This window comes from Helianthus annuus, chromosome 5 (assembly GCF_002127325.2).
Source record: "Helianthus annuus cultivar XRQ/B chromosome 5, HanXRQr2.0-SUNRISE, whole genome shotgun sequence".
NCBI classification, from domain to species: domain Eukaryota; kingdom Viridiplantae; phylum Streptophyta; class Magnoliopsida; order Asterales; family Asteraceae; genus Helianthus; species Helianthus annuus.
Window position 1 is genome coordinate 155990522 of NC_035437.2, and position 23747 is coordinate 156014268.

The 23747-nt window shown below is 37.1% G+C and overlaps 1 protein-coding gene and 1 long non-coding RNA gene across 4 annotated transcripts; one reads left to right on the forward strand and one right to left on the reverse strand.

The window, feature by feature from the left end:
- Nucleotides 1–852: 852 nt before the first annotated feature.
- On the forward strand, nt 853–3516 carry LOC110941528 (shikimate O-hydroxycinnamoyltransferase). The gene is made up of 3 exons (XM_022183169.2): nt 853–958; nt 1832–2266; nt 2466–3516. The coding sequence occupies exons 2-3, from the start codon at nt 1859–1861 to the stop codon at nt 3351–3353; spliced, it is 1296 nt and encodes a 431-aa protein (XP_022038861.1). The 5' UTR covers nt 853–958; nt 1832–1858; the 3' UTR covers nt 3354–3516.
- Nucleotides 3517–8361: 4845 nt separating this feature from the next.
- Nucleotides 8362–10778, reverse strand: LOC110941527. Of its 3 annotated transcripts, none has more exons than XR_002594149.2 (3): nt 10222–10778; nt 10097–10126; nt 8362–9537 (listed from the first exon to the last, which is right to left on the reverse strand). It is a non-coding gene; the product is annotated as an uncharacterized LOC110941527 (long non-coding RNA). The 3 variants fall into 3 exon arrangements; XR_004893379.1 differs by having other exon boundaries at nt 10350–10777; XR_004893378.1 differs by having other exon boundaries at nt 10097–10778.
- Between the last annotated feature and the right edge of the window lie 12969 nt (nt 10779–23747).

Genomic DNA, 23747 nt, shown 5'->3' on the forward strand with positions numbered 1-23747 from the left:
TTAGAATTGTTGAGATTCACTTTGTTTAGGGTCTCCCTACATTCCTGCCACTCCTTTAGCTCTACGTCTGACTCAGGCAATCTAGACCATTTCCAATCAAAATCACCATTTCCCCTGTTCCTTTTTAGTCTATCTGCAACCCTGCAAGTTTTAAACAATTCCAACCCAAACAAGTGTGGCCATCTTTCAATAAAAGGAGTATCTCCTTCCCATGAGTCGATCCAGAACCTGATATCCTCCCCGTTCCGAACTTTACCCAAGACCAAATGATTTAAACCCTTCCCTTTGATTTTAATTTTATATATCGATTTAACAATGTTTTTCCAACACCCTCCCAGATTGCCGTTAAAAGGAATGTAACACTTCTAGTTTATTTTACCGTGACAAGCATCGATATTACTTTCCTTTATAAACTTTGATTTTCAACCATGTACCTCCATCCCCATTTAACCAAAAGGGCTTCATTAACTTCTTTGAGACGTCAAATACCCAACCCACCCTTTCTTGTAAACCACAAAGGATGAGCTCATGATTTGAAAAACTTGATTCGTTATCGTTACCAATTTTACAACGAATGATTGCAAAGAAACACAAAAGTCATGATGTACCTAACTAGTCTAGAGGTTGAAAATTTGATAATGAGTTTTCTTTTTGTTTTTATTTTAAAATGTAAACGTAGTTTATAAAAGTTATTGCATAAATAAAGTTTAACAATTAAACTTCCACTTTTATTTAATTAATCTATTATATTTATTTAATTAATTAAATTATATAAATTTGTAAAAACATTACTTGATTCCCAAAACATCCTCCTAAATTTCTTACTAGCCCTATAAACGTTTACCTAATCTAAGTCTATTTATTAAACAATATTCCATGAATTTCAATAGGATAACTCTTTGGGTTTTCCCACATCTCCACTACAACAAGTTTTGGTGTGTTTTGCTTGCTAACTCAGGTGAGTTTACATAGCCCTTTTTCATTTAAACTTTTGGGTGAAACATGTTACTTTTAATTATTTATGTTAACTTTTTATCTCTACACTTCTTGTCATAAACATAACTTTAGGAGCTTATAACTTAGTACAATCATTAACTTCGGCCAAACCCACTGTAGTAGATTATAGCGCTATAGGTCTAACAAACCCATACCCGTATAGATCTAGGGATGATTGAAACAGCAACATACACAAAGGTTAACTTTTCGCAGTTCCTTGTTTGATTGTGCACCCCAATTGACATGCTACTTACTTATTTTAGCAAACCTATGTATGCTCGCCAGCTTTTCGAAGTTGACCCCTTTATTTTTCCACATGTTTCAGGAAACAATGCATGATGATTACCAAAATATCACATCTAGGATGCTTTGGGACTTAGAATAATTTTAACTTGATCTAGTTATTTTGTTTATATTATTTGTTTTCTTATATGGATGATCTTTAAATTGATTAATAAAAATATCTAAATTATTTTTAGTTGATCATGAGCTATTGAGCAATCTATTTACGTGACGCTCCGATACTTCCGCCTTCGTTTGGGGTGTTACGTAGTTGAATTTATTAGTTGAAATTATTTCAAATATGTCTACATTCAAATTAATCAAATCACCACTTACAATAACCGTATTAATGTAATCAATATAACTTAAACCGGCCAGTTTAAATCACCACTTACAATAACCGTATTAATGTAATCAGTATAACTTAAACCGGCCAGTTTATATCAATAATTAGTTATAGTTTCAACTTTATCCTTAAAAACCGAACCGGTACATACTCACCCTATATATAACACATTTTCACTAGGATTAATTAAGTTGTCGCTATTTGTAGTTGCTTAATACTATTACAAGTGAACAAATGAAGATCGTGGTACGAGAATCGACCATGGTGATTCCAAAGGAGGAGACTCCAAAGATAAACCTATGGTGTTCTAACCTCGACCTAATGGTCCCAAACGTCCACACACAAACTGTCTATATCTATCGTCCCAATGGTGCTGCTAACTTCTTCGATACAAAACCGATGAAGGACGCTTTGAGCAAAGCTTTGGTCGCTTTTTACCCGGTGGGAGGCCGGTTAAAGGAAGACAAAAATGGTCGGATCGAGATTGATTGTCAAGGACAAGGCGTGTTGTTTGTAGAGGCGGAATCCGATGGTGTGATTGACGATTATGGTGATTTTGCACCTACACCTGAGCTCGCGAAACTTATTCCAACCGTAGATTACTCCCAAGGAATTGGATCATATCCGTTACTAGTCTTACAGGTAATTAAAAACGTGTCCATGCATGACACAAGTCTTATTTAATATGACTTCATTGTGGTGCACTGTTATGTCAATGAAAGCGGTTCAAAAGTATTCATACAGACCGGTTATGTAGCCGGTTCTCAATCCGGTTGTTTTGATTTTGTTATGAGAATAGTAACTCAAATATACAAACATTTTTGCATGTAAATTTGGGCAGGTTACTTTTTTCAAATGTGGGGGAGTTTCCCTAGGAGTCGGGATGCACCATTATGTCTGCGATGGGACATCCGCGTTGCACTTCATGAACACGTGGGCCGATATGGCTCGAGGTCTTGACCTCACTATATCTCCATTCATTGACCGGACCCTCCTTCGCGCTAGGGACCCACCACGACCAGTCTATGACCACATCGAGTACCACCTTGGTCGGCCAATGAAATTGCCACTCGAAGCCCAATCACAAGAAAAAGCAGTCTCGATTTTCAAGTTAACACGAGACCAACTCAATACGCTCAAAACAAAATTGAGGGAGGATGGCAGCCCAATCAACTATAGTTCCTTTGAAATGCTCTCAGGTCATGTTTGGAAGTGCGTGTGTAGAGCACGTGGCCTTCCTGTCGATCAGGAAACCAAGCTCTACTTTGCTGCTGATGGGCGGGCCCATCTTGAGCCCGCTCTACCAGCAGGTTATTTTGGAAATGTTATCTTCTCAAATAACGCCACATCAACAGTAGGCGAAATTCTATCGAATCCTAGTTGGTTCGCTGCCAGTAAAATCCGTGAGGCTGTCGTGAGGAGGACCAACGATTACCTAAGGTCAATAATCGACTACTTGGAACTTCAACCTAATATGTTGTCTTTGGCAGGTGCCACCATGGAGACTTATAAAAGTTCGAATGTTGCTATAACCACTTGGGCTTGGCTACCGATTCATGATGCTGACTTTGGATGGGGTCAACCGGTATTCATGGGGCCCGGTGGGGTTGGTATTGAAGGAATATCAACTGTGGTACCTAGTCCAATTAACGACGGGAGCTTGTCGATAGTCATATCGCTACAAGCTGAACAATTGAAGCTTTTCAAGAAGTTCCTCTATGATATATAACATGGTATATACTTGTTCTTCAAAACAACTACATGCTTTGGCTTGGTTTAGTTTAGTTTGAGCTGCCACTTTCTACCTCTTCCAAAAAGTAGGATGTGCAAGTTTGAATTGTGTGTGTATTGTGGTTGTTGAATAAAATACTATTTAACTTTACATGTGTTCATTTGGTTAACGTTCAATATTTTATGTTTAAGTGTCCTGTTTAAGGAGGGTATTGATAATTACAATTATATCTTTAATTGTAAAATCATGTCCTATATCTGGCCTAGTACTCATTAGGTACCGGATACACTAATTAGTTTGTTAAAAATACGCCTCATACATTTTCTTTCATTCCATTTTAGTTTTATATGGCTTTATTTTTTAACAATTACAACAAATTAAAATTAAAATATGATAAATTAGATACATATTGTTATAGATAAGACATCATGCATAACAGAGAAATTTCGTACGAAGTGTAGGAGACAATCATGATCACACATTTGTTTTTCTTAATTTAAGAAGGAAAAGGTATGATGGTCTTTTCTCCCTTTAACTAGTTTCCTCCTTGATTTTCAAACGACTATAATTTTTTCATATGTTAATATTTTTTTAAAGGAATATTGGATTTTAATAATCTCAACTATACGTCGTTGGCCACCAACAGTTCCAATTTCAAAATTAACCACTGGCAGTCCCAACTATTAACATATTGGCCTCCAATGGACCTTGAATAACAGAAACCTAACGCCGTTAGTCTCCGGTCGCCGGAAAAACATTTTTGGCCAGAAAAAGGTTCCTAAAGGTCCGATCTATGGTTACAAAGAGGTTTGGAACGAAAATGTTGAGTTTTTCTGGCCAAAAAGTTGAGTTTTCCAGCCAAAAAGAAGTTTCCCGGCGAAAAAGGAGATTTCTAGCGACCTCAATAATTGGGGCTTTTAATAGAAAAAGGTTCCTAAAGGTCTGTAATAAGGTTACAAAGAGGTTTTGGACGAAAATGTTGAGTTTTCCGGCTAAAAAGGGATTTTCCGGCCAAATACGTTTTTCCGGCGACCGGAGACTAATGGAGTTAGGGTTCTGTTAGTCAGAGTCCATTGGAGGCCAATATGTTAATAGTTATGAATGCCAGTGGATATTTTTGAAGTTGGGACTGTTGGCGGCCAACGACGAATATTTGGGATTATTAAAATCCAATACTCTTTTAAGTTACACTGTATTAACGAGCATTTCATTATCTTTTATTCGAGCAGCCTATTGCTATAGTGTTCTTAAAAATAATTTACAAGACTCTGAATATCCATTACGTGATTACGTGATTTTGAATATCCATTACCCATTACGTGATTTTGAATACCCGGTACATTACTACTTGATTTTTGAATACACATTACGTGATTACACATTCAACATAAATCATTACGCATTCAATGTAAATTTATTACGTGATTACACATTCAATATGATTTGTTATAACTAATGTCAATACAATTATGCTTCTTACGTGATTAAACATTCAATAATAAAAACTTGATTGTTTATGCTTTATTACGTGATTAAATCTCTAATATATGACATTATGTTGCTATTATAGGTTGGTTTGGCTAATGTTTTATATATAATTTATCCTTAATACGTGATTATATCTTAAAAATTAGGTATTCCATATCAAATATTATGTATTACATGTATTGTTTATATGTAATTACGTAATCACTCAGTAGGGTTTCACAAAAATATTATAATGAAATCACGTAATCACGAAATGGGTATTTAAAATCATGTAGTCATGTAATATACATATTCAACTATTGTTACGTAATTACGTAACCACTTAGTGGGGTTTCAAATAAAATACTATAATAAAATCAAGTAATTACGTAATGGGTACTCAAAATCACGCTGTCACTTACTAGGTATTCAAAATCACGTAATCACATAATGGGTTTTCAAATCCTTCAATTTTTTAAAGAAAAATATAGCAATAGGCTGCTCGAATTAAAAATAATGAAATGCTCGTTAATACTGTGTAATTTTTATAAAAAAAATATTAATGTATTAAAAAGTTATAGCCAGTTGAAAATCAAGGGGGAAGTGGGTTTATAAGTCAACAATATTTGATTTTCCCATTGTACCATTTTCCTCACTTGTTCCCTTGTTTGTTTTTAGTTAGGTCATGTGTAGTCATAAAGCCCTTTGGTGGAGGTTCTGCGACAAGTGACGAAAAAGTGCAAGAGAGGGCTTTATGAGTTTTTTTATCATAATAGGGTGTAGGGGTAAGGGGGTATATAACCCCTTCAATTATATATACATATGTATGTAAATAAGTGTGTGAGTGGGGGAAGAAGGGGCATGACGTGATATTTTTCGTGGAGAATCAAAATTTCTACCCAATAGCGTCGGCTGTAATGGTGTTACTAGGCGCTATAGGGTGCTATGACCATCTATGGAGCCATATCATGTGCCATTACGGAGGGACTTATGTGAATCAAGGGCCATTTAACCTCAACCACTGATCTTGCAAATCAAGGGCCAAACTTTTCCCTCCTACACTTCGTACACTTTTTTCCTCTTGTATAATAACCTTTCTCGTTATAACTATAAAATGTTTGAAATATCTAAAATATGTACATTTCATGATGTTATAAATCTCAAAATATAACTCATACTTTATCACATACAAATATAAATAATATCATCAGAATAGAAATCCTAAAAGAGAAGTTTATTTTTCACGTAAGAAGCTGCTAGAATGAAGCGTTACAGGTTAAGATAAAATAAAAAGTTTTCAGGTATATGGTTTGGGTTAGCGGATATATAATTTCGGTTAATCAAGCATGGTATAACCTAATCTCATACCCGCAAGATTTTTTTTCAACATATAATTGTATCATTGTTCTTCATAGCAGAGGCGGTCCTGTGGATTTAGGTGCTCCGGTTGAGCCAAACAAAAAAAGCCCCTTACCTTAAGGCCTTAACAAATTAAATAATGTAAACTATTTTTTTTTTTTTTAAGACTATTAAAGTTAAAGCAATAAACATAGAAATTAGCAAAATCATGGTATTAGAATAAGCGTATGACATACCATAATAGACTAATAGCTAATCACGAATCAACCTATCATATATGTCACTGTAAATCAAGAATCAACCTATCATATTTATATTTTTTTTTCACTTTGAACACGTTAGATACAAAAGAAAATCGTCTAAGTTTTACCAAACGATCATTCGCATCTATATATAATCAGGAATTTTTAAAATTTTGTGCCCCTTGAAGAAAACGTGCCCCGGCCAAGCGCCCACATTGCCCCTCCTTATAGCCTCTCCCCTGCTTCATAGCATAACATGAGGCGGTTAACATGTTAACATCATATCAACTTATCAAAGAAGCATATGATTAGGTAGCCTTGACAGAAGCCAAATCTATTCTCGTTTCACAAGTAAAAATAACATGAGCAAAATTCACATATAGTACAAGCTCATAAGTCAAACTGAATACATTTTCAAATTTAACACAAACCTTACACTTCGTTGGGAAAAAAATGAATTATTAACCAGCCATGCTAACTAGTTTAATACCCGTCCGGTGGACGGGTTACGTTGAACAACGTAACAAACAAAGGTAATCTATATTAAGTATATATAAATTTAAACAACATTACAACCAAAAGCACCATGTTTATCTATAAAAGGAAAGCGAACATCAACAGTTTACAACCACAAAATGTTAGAAAATAAAACTGATAAGAGTACTAAAACATGAAATGGTGTCATTTTAATGTAAAAGTAAACAGAAGGCAAAACATATGCATGGTAACACATGAGCGGAAAGTGTAATAGCATTCAAACATGGTTTACCGTCTCGTTCTTTTGGCTTTTGGATCGTCCTCTTTGACCGGGGGGGGGGGGTCTTTTCAACCCGCTGACTTGATGCCTGATGCCCAACCCTCAAGTTTGGTAAGGATGTAACAAACATTTGGTAAGGATGTTTATATTAAAAAAACTACGCTAAAAACTAAAAAAGGAAGAAGATTTGCTATGGGTCCGTATGAAACTGTCATAAGTAGTCAAAGCATGGGGAATGTTGGCAAACCTTTCGTTTCATGGAAAAGAGATATAAAAACATTATTTTCTATAGATGATCAATAATATGTTATGAATCCAAACAATGACTACCCAAAAAAGTAAATAAATTCAACGGCCACTTAACACAATGATTCTTATCTCGCTGCTAGTCGCCACATTTGTTTAAATGATTGGTTATAACGGGTCGTTTTTAGTGTGGCTTGAAACTTAAAACACATGCCGATATACTTTTCTAGATCCCAACTCCGCCATTTTGCCCAATTCTGCTTGAAACTACAATGGACCTCACAACCGTCCTCAATTAAATTATCTTTTGGGCCCACCTTTTGTTATTAACAATAGGCCCATATCCACATTAAGGGTGAACCGGGTGTTAGCGGGGATGGTGTGCGGTGAAGGTATTACCTCGCGGTAACACCGCCGCCATCTCCATTTTGTATACGGAAAACTCAAACACCCGGGGACTACACACTGTTTGTGTCATGTTGATTTTTTCAACCTCTTGACCCCTCAAATAGCAATGATTGGCTGGGAGTGGAGAGGGGAGCACACCTTACGTTTGAGTGCAAAATGGGAAGTGAAGAAAAGAGTTGACGTCGCATAGTGTGATTGGTCAGGGCGAAGAGGTGGCTATCCCCACGAGGGGAGCACCCCTTACACTCTAAGAAGTATCAATTTGCCCAAGAATAATGACCTACTTTCTAATTCTCCCCATCTAACAAATAAGCAGTCAAGTTAAACACCAAATTTGTTGTTGATTTGCCATCCTTCCGCTAGCCCAGTAATAATAATACCGGTGTCCCAATCACGCAAATAATGACAAATTGACTAACAAAAGTAGTATGGTCTCTCAGTTACATTTTAATTTTCTTTTTACAAAACTCAATCACAGACTGGTTTTGACTCAAGTTTACCGTAAACTTATAAACCAAAATTCCTATCGCTGAACATTAATGTGATTTAGAAATGTGTACCATATGCATTTCAAGTTGTACAAGAGCAAAAAACAACTATATCTTTTGTAGTATCTTTGTCATTTTTTGGTGATCTGCATAGCCATCGCAAAACCTGCATTAGTAACCACTGTCCTATGATCCTTATCTTCATGACCATGTGTTCCTTTCATATCTATCCAACTCATCTCAGACCCAAACCGGCATTTGCTCTCTTGACTTATATATTAGATTATTATTTAAATGTACTATACATCGCTTCTGTGCAAAAAAAAAAAAAAAAAACAAAAAAAGAATTCTCAATGTATAACAATGCCTTATCTTTTATTAGAAGACAAATTATATCCAGCACAATGCAAGTGTTAATTGAAAATGGAATTGGTCAAACATGTTGAAATTTGCTAAAAGCCTAATGCATACGACATTTTAAAGATTTAGAATTCAACAATTGTTAAATTATAGTTTCATAACCATAAGTAACACACTAAATATAAAAATAAAAGAAAAATAATGTCCAAAAAATAGTTTCATAGACTATACTATACTGAATCCAGCAAGCAAGAGAAAGAAAAGCTTACTTCTAGAATTCCAGACCATCAATTGAGTAGGGATCGACACATCAGCAAACTCTTGAAATTCAATACAAAACTTCCCACCTGACTGCACGTGCAGAACCCTAAAATTTGTTCCCCCATGATCCAACACATAACACACTCACACTCATGGACTAAAAATGACCTGTTTCAAACCAAAATCCATTTGACTCACTCATCTTCTCGCCTTTAGGCGTTTTGTATAGTAGTTAATGATGATTCTAATTAAATTTATAAAACATCTTAAATAATCTACATTCATTTTGTAATCATTATTAACGGATCAGTTATTTACAAAACAAATCTAGAAAATGGACAAGAGTGTTTATAGGCTAGTCCTTTTGAACCAAACTTAAAAATGACACATTTTAACTCAATCTTGTTTTGAGCCGTTAATCTGTTAGACCCGCCTACCTTGCTACCTTTAGGGGTTCTATAGATTATGATTATTGTAGTAAAATGTAAAACAAAAAATGGAGAAGGATAGCACATTGTCTTGAATTGCCTTGACTATCTTTTAATCATTTCTCTTGCAATTTCTACATTGGAGATAATGAAGTCACTTTAATCCTGGTAATCACAACAAAACAAATTCATAAGGGCATATAGAGGATATTTGGAATGAAAATGACGCACACTAATATGAACAGACAATCACCAATCAATTCATACTTCTAATTGTCTAGTAAGCGAATAATTATACTTCCGGCGCGACTGATATTAGTGCGACCGGATCGAATGAAAATGTCGGATCATGACAACAAACAAATGAAAACCTATTTACATTTTTGTGTGAATCAAGATCAACTAAGAAACATTAAGTGTTACTTGGTAAAATAAAAAAAAATAACAGAAAAATAGGTTATCTTGTTGCATCAAGATCAACTAAGAAACATTAAGTGTTCACAAGTGTTTATCATTTTAAAAACAGCCCGTTTTGACCACAAATTAGTATCATTTTTATGGTTTGTATAATGAGAAATCTAAATATTATGACCCCTTTTTTTAAGAAAAAGCAGTTGTAATGCTTGCAAAAGTTTATGTACAATGAAGTAAATATTCAGAAATAGTTTATGTAGTTAGTTTAGACACAATGTAATCTCTTCATTTCCAATAAACTTGTACTTACTTGCAGTCCCCATGCTTCTTCCAGTTCCTCCTGTGACACCAAACCATTTTGAAAGTCAAAAGTATGAGTTTAGATATTATGGTTAATTTAACAATTATAAACACAAAGGAACTTCTACAACTTACTAGCAACTCAAGTGCTTCCTTAATTTCTTATACCACCAATATTCGATCACTTCACTTTGAAACTCTAAACGATTCGGAAATGTAAAAAACAAAAACGTTTCCATCATACAGGTTATAGAAACACTTACAACAAACAGTATAGCCATCACGATTCATTCGATAACAATCCGTGATTAGAACCTTCCGACTGAATATGATCGCAGAGAGAAGTGATGTGACAATCGAGTGCCGGAAGTTCGCCGCTAGTGCGGCCGTCATCGGAGTGGTGGTGTGACGGTTGCCGGTCCATTCCCTTCGTTGCGGTGGTGGTTGTGCGATGATTGTCAGTGGTGATGGTTAGGGTTATCTATGATTAGAGTGAGAGTTCCAATTGGGATCAGAGTGATATATAAAGAAGTATAGAGGCAGAACGTGGGAGTGGGATTCGGAAGGGAGTGTGAAAACCGTTTGTAACCATAGACGTGGAGATCATGTGTAGAAAAAGGTGGAATAAACCACTTCCTCAGAAAACCGCAAGTAACCTCTCTAAACTGCTACAATAGTAGTTTTTTATGAGTTTAAATGGCTGAGATTAAATCTCAGCCAAATCCAATGGTCATAATTGATTTGAAAGTTGGTTACACTTAATGGGATCCATATATATATATAATTAATTTAGGATCATGATATTCACACACGCATCCTTATTTTCACACCTCTTGAAGCGTCGCGCTTTGGCCAACGCATGGCATTTAGGGTTCTTTTCCAGGCAAAAGGTGATGTGAGCTGATGTGACTTTGATACGAGGTTTGATTCGGTATGATGTTGTCAGCCGGGTCACGAGGAACCCTAAGCGCTCTTCGGCCCCAAATTCCGGTGCTTTTAAGAAGGCAGGCCATGCATTCGATATTTCATTCAAATTCCAAATTGCAAAAGTGTTTCAAATAAACACGTGTTTTGTTTTTTTAGTGGTGTTTCTTCAAAATACGATGTCGTGGTTTAGCAACTAGCTTTTCGGTGAATACTCTGACGAGTCCGTTGTTCCAGATTCTTACGAGGGGACCGCTATTTCTGACTCGTACGAGAAACCAATCTCGTCCAACATGAGGGAGGAGGAGGTTCTCTCTAGCATTCGTTATCGTGAAAATACGATGCAGCTGGGCTTGAATATCCCTGTGGAAGACTCATACGCACAACACGGCTATTCGAATTACGGATACAGAGGTGAACCATATCCTCAGGCTGAATATCCGTACGTTCAGCCGAACTATCTCGACCACGGTTATGGTGGTGAGCAGAGGTATGTACAACAAGACTATCCAGGACATGGTTACGGTGGTGAGTAGAGCTTTGTACAACAAGACTATCCGGACCAGGGAGATGGTGGTGAGCAGAACTTTGTACGTTAAGACTATCCAGACCAGGGAGACGGTGGTGAGCAAGAGGATCTGTTAGTCGATGAGGAAGGCTCTTACCCAATTATATTTTCATTTGAGACAAATCGGACCTTTTCGTCACGTGATGAGTTGGTGGATTGGGTACAGAGGACAGGAAAGGACAATGGTTACGTCATTGTGATTTAAAGGCCGAATAAAAGAGGAAATAATTTCAAGGTTTGGTTTCAATGCACTCTTTGTGGGGAGTATAAGAGTGTAGCTACAGTGAGGAAAACAAATAGCAAGAAAATAGGTGGCTTGTTTGAGTTGATAGGGTTTACGGAATCAAAGGGAAGTGTTTGGAGGTTAGAGGTGACGAACCCGAGGCACAACCACACTCCTATTGAAAACTTAGAGGGTCACGCTTATGCGAGAAGACTTTCTTCGGAGGATAAAAATTGATTGAGCAGCTGGCATAGCAAGATATTCCAAACCGTAGCATCTGGTAAACGTTGACGAAAAAAACCCGAATAAAAATATTATTCCGAAAGGTATACACAATGTCGTTCTGAAGATCAATGCCGGAAAGGGGGTCGGCGAATCTCCAATGCAATAACTCGAAAATCTTCTTGTCAAAAAAGATTTCACTTATTACATACGCGAAAATGAGACCACGAACGCGATTGAAGATATCTTCTTTGTCCACAAACTTTTATTTACTATGTGGTGTGCATTCCCGTATGTGCTGGTGCATATCATAGGTAGCAGCGCGGGAGGCTCCACAGAGGGTCCTACGTTACTGCTATCGCGCGCTCACTAAGGATCGTGCTTGAGAGTGACCGATCGTGCTTGAGAGTGACCCACTGCTGTCCCCAGCCATTCCATCGACTACATTAGGCCAGGCGTCAGTATCGAGCGTGCGTCAATACTGGCGCCTCTAGCTGTTCAGGTTGCGACTCGGTAGGCTCAGCTTGAGGCTTTGGGTCTAGCTCAGGCTCAGGATCAGGATCAGACTCAGCCTCTGCCTTCGCCTCCGGCTGATCACGTCATTGACGACGAGATCCCACCGCCGCCACGTCCGCACCCGTCGCAGTACCCACAACACGTCTATGCAGACCTGCCTCCTGCCGCGCATGCAGTTACTCGGGACTTAGATCGACGCCTCCAACGTTCTGAGCGATACCAGATGTGGATTATTGAGACGCTCATGGAGCTCCGGGCTCACGCGGGATTGCCGTCCCATCCACTGCCACCGTCCCCACCGCCAGAGGATCATTAGCTTTAGTTTGTTTTGTTTTTGTTTTGTATTAGACAATCAATTGTACTTTTGTTTTGTACGTACAAACTGATTTTATATATATTTATGCAGTTGATATTTTATTTACACGATGTTTGTTTAGATTGTTTGCGCTTATTTCATATGTCTCTTTCGCAACTTATTGTACGTTGTTTTAATTAAATGTGTTCGTGTAATTTAACAAAACAAAACCGGTTAACATTTATAAAAACAATGACATAAAGAAACGTATCTTATAAACAACTGTTATAAATCAACTATAACCGGTACACTCACGTTAAACGACTGTTATAAATCAACTCTAAATTATATACATTTTATAAAAATAAAACTCAAATCTATAACTTTTCAACAAAAAACACAACTAAATACAACCAAACAACAAACCAACACCCCACTTTTTCCACCCAAAACCCCATTTTTTCCATCAAAAAACAAACAGGCACACCTATGCGTTGCGCTTAAGTACAAGGTCAACACACAAGGCCTGACGGGTTCAGTACTTGTCTGTTGACTTTCCATCTAAGCACTACCAAAGCGCAGCGCATAGGTGTGTGCAAAAAGCCAACTAGCGTGTGTGAATAGCTAAGAACTTAATTTATCCATCACTCTGAAAAACAATAAAATAAAAGAAACAATTTTCCTTGTTTTTCATGCAAAGCCAACACCAAAAGCCGACAACTTCCTCTTTCTGTCTTTCATTTCCCAGTTGGCTCAAAGCATTTACTTTTTCGATTGTGAGCCTTAGGGGCTGTTTGGTAGCCTCTGAATGGTTATTAAGAGGCTACCTCTTAATCGAACCATTAAGAATTTTACCAATGAGAAGGTAGAAGAATGTGACATGTGATGATTTACAATTCAGAGGTTACCTCTTAACCATTCAGACTTGAGGTTACCTCTTATTCATTCAGAGGTTTTAAACCATTAAGAGGTAACATCTGAATGGTCATTAAGAGGCTACCAAAGAGCCCCTTACTCAACTTAATTATTGTTAACTCTATAAGGGTGGAGGGTATGGTTCAATGACTCTAGGGTGTTTGAGTCATTCTTTACCCAATAATAGCATGCCATGTCAACTCCCTATTTTACACTCAATCACTAGGTATGGTTCAAACACCCCTCAATTAAAAAAAAATTGATTGGTTATATCTCTCCTCTCTCTTTCCTCTTCTCTCATCGGTGACTATTCGCCGAAAAAAGGTGTCACCGAGATTGCCGAATCATTCACCGAAACCATACCGCCCTCCCTAACATTTATCTTCGGTGAACAGTGGTTCACCTGGTTTTCAGTTTCTTTTCTTATTTTATTTCCTAAGAATCCTATACCAGGCTCTCACCACCACACCCCTACCGCCTGGATAAGAGAGAAAGAGTTGACAGGAGAGAGTGAAAAGGGAGGGGCCGGCCTCGATTGTTCTGCGGTGGCGCGATGAAGGCGACACCATTGTACATCCGAGCGGTGGTGACGACGTTCGATGTTCGACGGTGTAATCGCCCATTGGTCAGCGTCAAAACAGCTCCCGAGGTGGAAGGAAGCCGAGAGATAAAAAAGAGAAAAGTTAATCAGGAAGAGAGAGAGAGGGAGAGAGAGAGAGAGAGAGAGAGAGAGAGAGAGAGAGAGAGAGACGGAGGAGGGAGGAGGATCTGCGACCTCTCCCTGCTGGATGGCAGCTTCCGACAGTGACCTCCACCATCGGCCTTCACCTGCAACAGCGCTAACGGAGATGTGTTCTTCTTTTGACCACCATTAGCTGCTACAGAAACAACGCAAGTATGCCTTCTGTTTTTCCTTTTTCGTCGCCGCAGTGAACCTTGATAACATGGGGATTATTATGGTTTTAGTGATTGATACTTTATTTTGTTGTGTGTTCGATAGTTTTGGCTACGAACTTATTGAATTCCGGTGTTTGAGACTTAGGGCATGTTTGGCTAACCTTATTTAAGTTAAAAAGGACTTTTGTGAAAAAGACTTATTGACTTATGACTTTTTAAAAATGAGTTTTAAAAAAAAAAGTGTTTGGATTAGCTTATGGGGTGAGAAAAGCCAATAAGTTAATAAGTTGTTTTTTAAAAAGTGTTTGACTTAGCTTATTGATGTAAAATGACTAAAAGAGACATTTTTTCGTATAAGGGTGTTAAAATAAGGGGTAATTTGATGTTTGAAAAGTTATAAGTTGATAAAGAAGTCACAACATGTTAACTTCTCAAAAACTCATTTTCCTTCTTTTCAAAAAGTCATTTTAAAAAGGACTTTTATGTTAGCCAAACACTAAAACTCCTTATTGGCTTTTTGATTAAGTGTAGGATCGTTTGTTGACCCGATGAGTCGATCAGAAGAGCACTTAGACTAGTTCAGAGGCGGAATTCATTGAATTAGTCTTCGTAAAGCTTGATTTCACTATTTAACTGTCTCCTTTATTGATCCGCTAACAAGTTACAAGATTATGGAGACAAATGGACAGAGCTTCGCCTTTTCACACACACATCCGTACTCCTAATGCTCACTTATGCTTGAACCGCTCATTGGGACCACTTATATAGAAGTTATGGGCCGCTCATATGGACATGTCCATATGAGCGATCCACATGACTACCATATAAGCGGTTCACTTATGATGACCACATAAGCGGTCCATCATCATGCACTAAAAGCGGTCCTAAACCTAAATGGACTAATAAGCGGTCCAATTACTTTAATTCTATACAAACTTTCCTCACTCTCCTATTCCTATACAATCAGCTCTGCCGTAAGACTCGAACGAAGATGTAGTCGACAGACAACTGCACCAACAGACTCCCCCTTGAATGTTGACGGAATCTTTAGTGAGAGTCTTCAATCATTTTCAGCTCTTCACTCTTGTTCGGTCTTCTTCAGGAACTCTGCCTGGAATTAACTCTTTTCTTTAGGAATTTCCTCCTGGAATCATATGCCTGGATCATTCTCTGGCTCTAACTTTCATCAGACTCCCCCTATCATCATGCTGGGATCTCTGTCTGGAAATCGTTATCACCATTGAAATCAACTCCTGGCTTTCTCCATTTCAGATCTTCTCTGGTTCTGATTTATCTCCTGGCTATCCGAAGCAACAGGATCAGAAACCTGCAAAACTTAACCACACTATCACAAACTAATACAATTTGCAATTCAACTTAATGAATCAGCAAATCATATAAGAAAAATTATGAAGATCAAACTGTTGATTAACATTAACCATAGTCATCAAGTTAATGAACCACTTTTGCATTTCAAATCTTCACAATCTAACATTTTTACTCAAACCAATCTGTCTGTTCATCAAGTTTAGCCTTTGAGATTTTGAAAATCAGCTCTTCACCATCAGTTGTCGAAAATCTTTTTGGATTTTTGAAAAATATAAAACATAAATGCAAAAACAGAAATTTAAATGCAAAACAACATATTTTTGTGAGTTTGTGCAAGAGGATCATATCAGTTTTTGAGACATAACACAAACACCGTTAAGCTTTTAATCGTTTTAAGTTCTAAACGATTCACGTTGATTGACGATATTGTTGTCCACTTAAGCTCAATCTAAAAACTTTCGAAATGCTTACCGATACGTTAAGGTATATTAATTATGCACTAAGTTCTTATGGACCCCACGATCTCAGCATATCCCCTCATCATGTAATACACTAACTCAAGTAACGCCTTTAAACTTTCATCAACTGTGATTTGTGCGAAAACAAAGCAGAATGTTTAAACATTAACAATCAGGTCGATACTTCCGTATACGCAGAGAAAGTCCAATGTTTAAACAAAATAAGAAAAATAAAACAAGTTGAAGTTGTTTAGGCTTTAACCACCAGGTCGATACTTCCGTATACGCAGAGGAGGTCCAAAGCTTAAACGAAACACCAAAGAAAATAAAGCAGAACGTTTAGGCAACAACATCCAGGTCGATACTCCCGTATACGCAGAGGATGTCCGATGCTTAAACAAAATAAAGAAATCAAACAAGTTTAAATCTTTGCAAAATGAAATGCACAATCACAGCGATTTTTCAGCAAAGTAGTGAAAGTTCACAAACTTAACCAGTTTTTATGTCTTTCGACAATCAGCGATTACTGAGTAGGCACACAGTCAAGAAGGACAAAACTAAGTACTATGCTTTCAACCATGTTTCCCACTAGAACTAGGCTTTTACATTTAAGTTTGTATCGTTATCGCAAACCTACTAGTCTAGCTGAGCCTATCATCACATCTTTAGTGAGATCGTTTATCACCTTTTGCATTACATTTCTTTAGCGTGCTGTGATAGTCCAACTGATTTACTATCATTTCCTCCTTTTTTGCAACAAAACTCATTTTTACAAATTTTCAATGTTTTTGACATTTTCAAATTTTCTAATTTTTAAAATTTTACTCCCCCTAAAATCAAAATATGTCTCAATTTTGATTTTCTGGGAAAATTTGAAACAAACTGTACAAAAAAATGACAACATGATGAGAATCACATCAATTCTCCATCCACCTGGCATAAACAATCAGAACTCCCCCTCACAACAAACTATTTTCCCATAATGATTTCAAAACACTTAAGTTTGTTTTAATCAGAATGGTTTTTCCGGAAAAATTAGTTTGTGTTCAAACCATTTGTAGATTCGGGGTTATCTCTTCATCTTGTTTTTCTTTTGACCATATATAGTAAATCAAGTACAACTTAATGTCCCTGATTTACCATTTGCAATCAAGCCATAAAGCTAATCACTTGTAGGAATGTTACGTCTACATCACCATTTTACCAATCAGGATGCCGATTCCTGCTTCGCACTTACCAACCTGGAAGCTCCGGCGTAGTCATTCAACCTGTAAAGTTTTAACAATTTTAAGAATTTTTCATACAAATTCATAATACATGAATGATGCCGATTCCTGATCCACGATTACAAACTTGGGATCTCCGGCAAGTTAGGTTTTTCATTTAAACAGATTCACCCAAGCCTGACGGTCCTTGGGTGATTTCGAATTCTTGTTCAACAATGATGGAAAATTTGCATCATTCATTGTTAAACCTGAATTCTCCTTTTTTACCTCAACCAATGGCTCCTCTGGTTTTACCATACCAGAATCATTGCCTGAAGGTGGCTTGTCTGACTTTGACCTGTCAGATTCATCGCCGACATTTGGCTCCTTTGTTTCCGAAGAAACAGATTCATCGCCAGGAAGTAAAAACTTCACTTTCTTCTTTTTCTTCTCCTCTTTTGTCCCCAGATTTGTATCTGATGAATTCTTTTTGCTTGTCTTTGCAACTGAGGAAGTAGATTCATCAGAACTGTTATTCTGTTTGTCTCGTGAACCCGAGGACAAAATCTTCTCGAGATACTCCCTCGCCTTCTTCCTTTTCTTCCTCAGTCTGTCTTTCTGCCCCTGTGAAAGCTTGACTTTCTTTTCTTGCTTTGACTTATCTTGAACTTTAGGTTTCAGAACCTTCTGTTCCTGGGGCTTGACTTTGACTGGAATTTTTGCCAACTTCTGAGACTTAGCCCTCAATCTTTCACTTGATCTCCTCGGGCAATCTTTGGCAATGTGACCTTTGATATTGCAATTAAAGCACCTTCTGGTCTCATACCTCCAATACTGGCAGTTAACAGCAATATGCCCCTGATAGCCGCAGCTGTAGCATACCCTGTTATCGTACCTATCACCATCATTGTACCAAACATTTAAGTCGTAACATTGTTTGGCCTGGTGATATTCTCTCCTCCAATTTGCTGGATTTGGCTTTGACGCACTGTGGTCCGACCTGCACCACTTATTACCAACAATTTTAGAATTTTCATTTTTTACTTTTTCTAATTTTTTCTTTTGATTGGACGATCGACCCGATGAACTTTTATTATCTTTTTGTTTCTGTTCCACTTTCTTCTTCAAAGGTTTCTGTTTAGAACATTCACCTTTTTCAGTCGATTGTAGAACAGTTTTCTGAAATTTTTCTTTTAAATTTAAAAACAGTTTTTGTTTTTCTTTTTTGATATTTTCATCATCAGGTGTTTCATCACAATCTTCAACTTTGACAGAGTCAAAGTTTGTGACACAGTCACTTATTGGAACTGAGTTAATTGGTTTTGGACAAGGAATATTCAGCTTGTCAGATGAATTCACAAAACCGATCAACTTTTTTTCAAGTTCATCAATCTTGATCCTCGAATTCTTAGCTTCTTCCTCAAGCTTAGATATTCTCTCAAGATGAGACTTGATTGAATTTTCATTTTCATTTTTCAAAATTTCAAGAACAGACTTTTCATTCGTCAGAAATTTTATCTGTTCCTGAAGCTTTGATTCATTTGTTTTCAGATTTTTGTTTTCCAATTTTATCCAGAAATCTTCATTTTCTGATGATTTCTGTTTGTTTTCAAAACCATTTATATTTTCTATCAAAACTTTGTTTTCTGAAGTCAAACTGCTCAAACCATCCAACAGTTTGTCATTATCAGCTTTCAACTTCTCACTATTTTCCTTCAGAATACGAATCTGTTTATCATCAGTCTGTTTCTCATTTCTCAACTTCTCGATCTCCAGTGCCAAACTTTCCGCATCTTTGACAAGTTTGTCATCGTCGGTCTTCAAGTTGTCACATTTGAAACACACTGAGGCAGAACTTGAAGAGTCATTCTTCACAGATTCTTTTTCTGTTTTCTGTCCTTCAGCTTTCTTTAACTCAGCAAATCTTTTGTCTTTCTCATCACATTCTTTGCAAGATTCGAAGCACTTTTCGCAAGGCTTAGCAACTTCAATTACTTTTTCAACTATTTTTTCAACTTCCACTAGTTTCTCGACTTCAACAATTTTCTCCACTACCTTTTCTACAGCTTCAGTTTTCGCCTTTTCATCAGCCAGTGACTTTGCTGCATCAAGCTCTCTCTGCAACCGAGCAATCTTCTTTTGATTCAGCATCTCAACTTTGTCTGCATAGAAAAAATTAAAACTGTTAGGATCAGTGCTTTTTCTGCATTTGTTGAGATACTCTTCCTCATCATCAGTATCAACATCACTTCCGAGATCTGGAAATATCGGAATTCTTTTCATGTTTTCAAAAATACTGTTCGGATAAACGGATGTCCAATAAGCAATCAAACAATCTGATCAACAAGCGAACTGAATGAGCAGACCGAAACTCAATCTACCGAAAGAACGATCCAGATTACTCAATCAAATAAGCGGTCCAAACAAGTTTGTCGAATAAGCGGTCCAAACAAACTGTCCAATAAGCGGTTCAAATCACTAATCCAAATAAGCGAATTCAACCGTTTGTATAAGCGGTCCAAGCTGTTCGTTCGAGCGATCTGAGCTTGTTCGTTCGAGCGGTTTGAGTTTGTTCGTTCAAGCGGTTTGAGCTTGTTCGGATGAGCGGTTTCAACTGTTCGTTCGAGCGGTTCCTGATGTACAAATTGACGATTCAAATATATCCGAATGGGCGGTCCAAGAACACTTCGACCGAATAAGCGGTTCTAAATCCGTCCGGATAAGCGGTTCAATCAATGTATGAATGAGCGATTCAGAACTGTCCGAATTAGCGGTCCAAGGTCATTCGAACGAACGGTCCACAATCAATTCCAATTTTAACCCACTTAAACTTCGAGTTTTGATTTGAAACTTTCCAGGGTTTGTCACAGTACTATTGCGTACAATCCCTGAGATTTTGAACAAATTTCGACCGTGAAATCTTATCGAACCAGAAAAGAAAGTGTAGAAGTGAGAATTTCAAGCGAAAATCGAGCTAAACGGCAAGAACTCTTCCTCCTGAGCTCTGATACCACATGTAGGATCGTTTGTTGACCCGATGAGTCGATCAGAAGAGCACTTAGACTAGTTCAGAGGCGGAATTCATTGAATTAGTCTTCGTAAAGCTTGATTTCACTATTTAACTGTCTCCTTTATTGATCCGCTAACAAGTTACAAGATTATGGAGACAAATGGACAGAGCTTCGCCTTTTCACACACACATCCGTACTCCTAATGCTCACTTATGCTTGAACCGCTCATTGGGACCACTTATATAGAAGTTATGGGCCGCTCATATGGACATGTCCATATGAGCGATCCACATGACTACCATATAAGCGGTTCACTTATGATGACCACATAAGCGGTCCATCATCATGCACTAAAAGCGGTCCTAAACCTAAATGGACTAATAAGCGGTCCAATTACTTTAATTCTATACAAACTTTCCTCACTCTCCTATTCCTATACAATCAGCTCTGCCGTAAGACTCGAACGAAGATGTAGTCGACAGACAACTGCACCAACATTAAGTCAATAAGTCAATAAGTTGGTTGGAAAAGCTTAGCCAAACATGCCCTTAACTGAAAAGAAAATAGAAACATAGTATCATGGGGTAGCCCTAATCTGCCATTTCTATTTCATTGTAATGATTTTGACTAAATTTAAAGATGTGAGTCAAAGATAGTATAGGATTTGTGATGTTTCTTGATTATTACATGATTTAAAATTTTAGCTAATTTTTTTAGGAATGCATTTGGTACCGGGTAGCGGTACGGAACCTTACCGGGTGGTATATTCTATACGGGTACCCACTTTCCCCGTTTTTTAGTACCGGTATTTATGGGTAAAACACCGGTAAGTGCCAGTGCCAGTACCAGTACCGAACCGGTATATTCGGTACCGATACCCACTATTCCCGTTTTTCGGTACCGAATGGTTACCGTGCTCATCCCTAAATTACCTTTTTTTCTATTTCTTTGTTTTATGTTTGCATTTATCATCTGCAACATCAGTTGTAAGCATATTGGTTATCGACACAGAATCTGTGTGAACAACACAGAGAGGCAGCGAACATAGATCTGTTATAGCATTTAACAGCAAGCATAGATCTGCCCTAGCATCAGTTTGATGAAGAAAGAGGACGTTTGTGAATTGTGATGGTAGTTCGATATGCGATGGTTGATCACGGTGAAAAGGACAAGCTTTAAGAATAAGAAAGCGAGATATGGGGTCCGGAAATGCAGATTTCACTCCGGGGGAGATCAACTGGGAAGAGAGGTTGTCGTTGCTTGGTTATCAGAGAAGATGAAGGATACCGTCTGTGCTTCTTTGGGCATGAAGGGTGGGTGTTGTTAAATTTGTCTAATTGGATCACTTTATAAAACTTATACGACTCAATAAGCTTTTCTTAACTAATCACATCAATGATGCAATATTGAAGCCACATATGACATCTAATATAGACTTTATGACGATTTAATTGCCTATGTTCATGACCTTTGTTTTAAATTAACATTTGTAGGGATAGATGAACTAATGAAGTGGAACTTTCGAAAGCATGATAAGGATCGACAAATGGCTAAGGAATTTTGCAGGTTTCTTCAGTAACTTTTACTACTTCTAGGTTGGTGTTTTGATAATTATTAGATTATGTTCATGCAATTGTGCTCCTTACGTGTTGGGTATTGTAGCGGCATTGAAATGCGAAAGTCTTTAACCGGGTAAACACTTTAATCATTAAAGTTGTGCAGGAGGTCAAGGAAGTTTCATACAAATGGATACAACAACGCTCAGAGTTCAATGGCACCACATGGAGTAGCTAGTGCACTTTTGATAGTTCATGTTGAAGTTATTTAGTTTGTTTCTTGTATGGTGATGAATTATGACATGCTAATGTTTTTAGTCTTCTAAGCATCTTTGTTTGGGGACTGGAAATTTGATTAAAAAAAAAAACGAATAGTGTTTTCTTTGGCCGTTAAAAAATGGTTATATTTCACTCCATTTATTCAGTCAAGCATTCCCAAGCACATACAAATATGTCATTACATCTTGATTATATGCTTTGTTGGAAGTTTATTAGTTAATGTTCTTCCTTTTTTTCCCTTTCCTAATATATTCAGGCTTTCCCACCATCAGGTCTAGAGTTTAATCAAAACCAAGTATTTTTTTTTGGTATCTTATCTTTTAGCGATTGATGTTACGGTTGCGGTACTGTGACGATTCCAACTGCTTATGAGAGAACATCGTTGCCATTATTTTACCCTAATGAAAACGGCAACTATTTTACCCCAATGGAAACGACATCGATGCTCACTTTTATGTTTTCCGGCAAGCCAAACCCAATAATGACCAAATTCCTGCAATGTTTGCGTACTCCCGCCGCGAAGCGCGGGGAAACACTAGTTTTGTACATTTTGCATTACTAGCCCAGTAACTCAGGCCCGTTTTTTATTGCACTAATTAATTTCAGCCTAAATACTCTCAAAGTATTTTTTTTTAACGGAACATACACCTCTATAATTTACTCCTACAATCCACCTATCACTTACTTTATGAAACTTGACCCGTGTCACTTTGATAGGAATAAATACCTAGTGCTACCAAGCAAAGAGACAATTATTTAGCTTGCTTTTATTTAGGAACTTGGAACACTATTTTCATCGCACTTTGTTCTCATTTCACCATAAATTCTCAACATGAATTAGTATCAAAACCAAAGAGGAATCGGAAAAAAACAATAAGAACTTGGCTAACAACCAAATTTTATTAATGTCAAGAGACTAACTCAAAACTTGACTTACAATCCGCATACCCTAAACAGGGTATTTATAGCTAAACAATACATCTATACTATATAATAAAAGAAACCGGTTTTGGAACACTTGTCATTCTCTCATTTAATTTATTAAAATTATTAACAATACTAAAAATAATAATATTAGATTTTGATGGAAATTCGGTTTTGTTATGGCAATTACTTATACGTATAATCTAATCTCATCATAATATAACAAAACAAAAAATGTTATTTCAGTTTTATTTTTTCGTTATTTGATGTCTATCATATCTCATGATGCTTAGAATTTAAATCCTTTTGTATTTTTTAGAATCTGAAAAATCTCAGAAT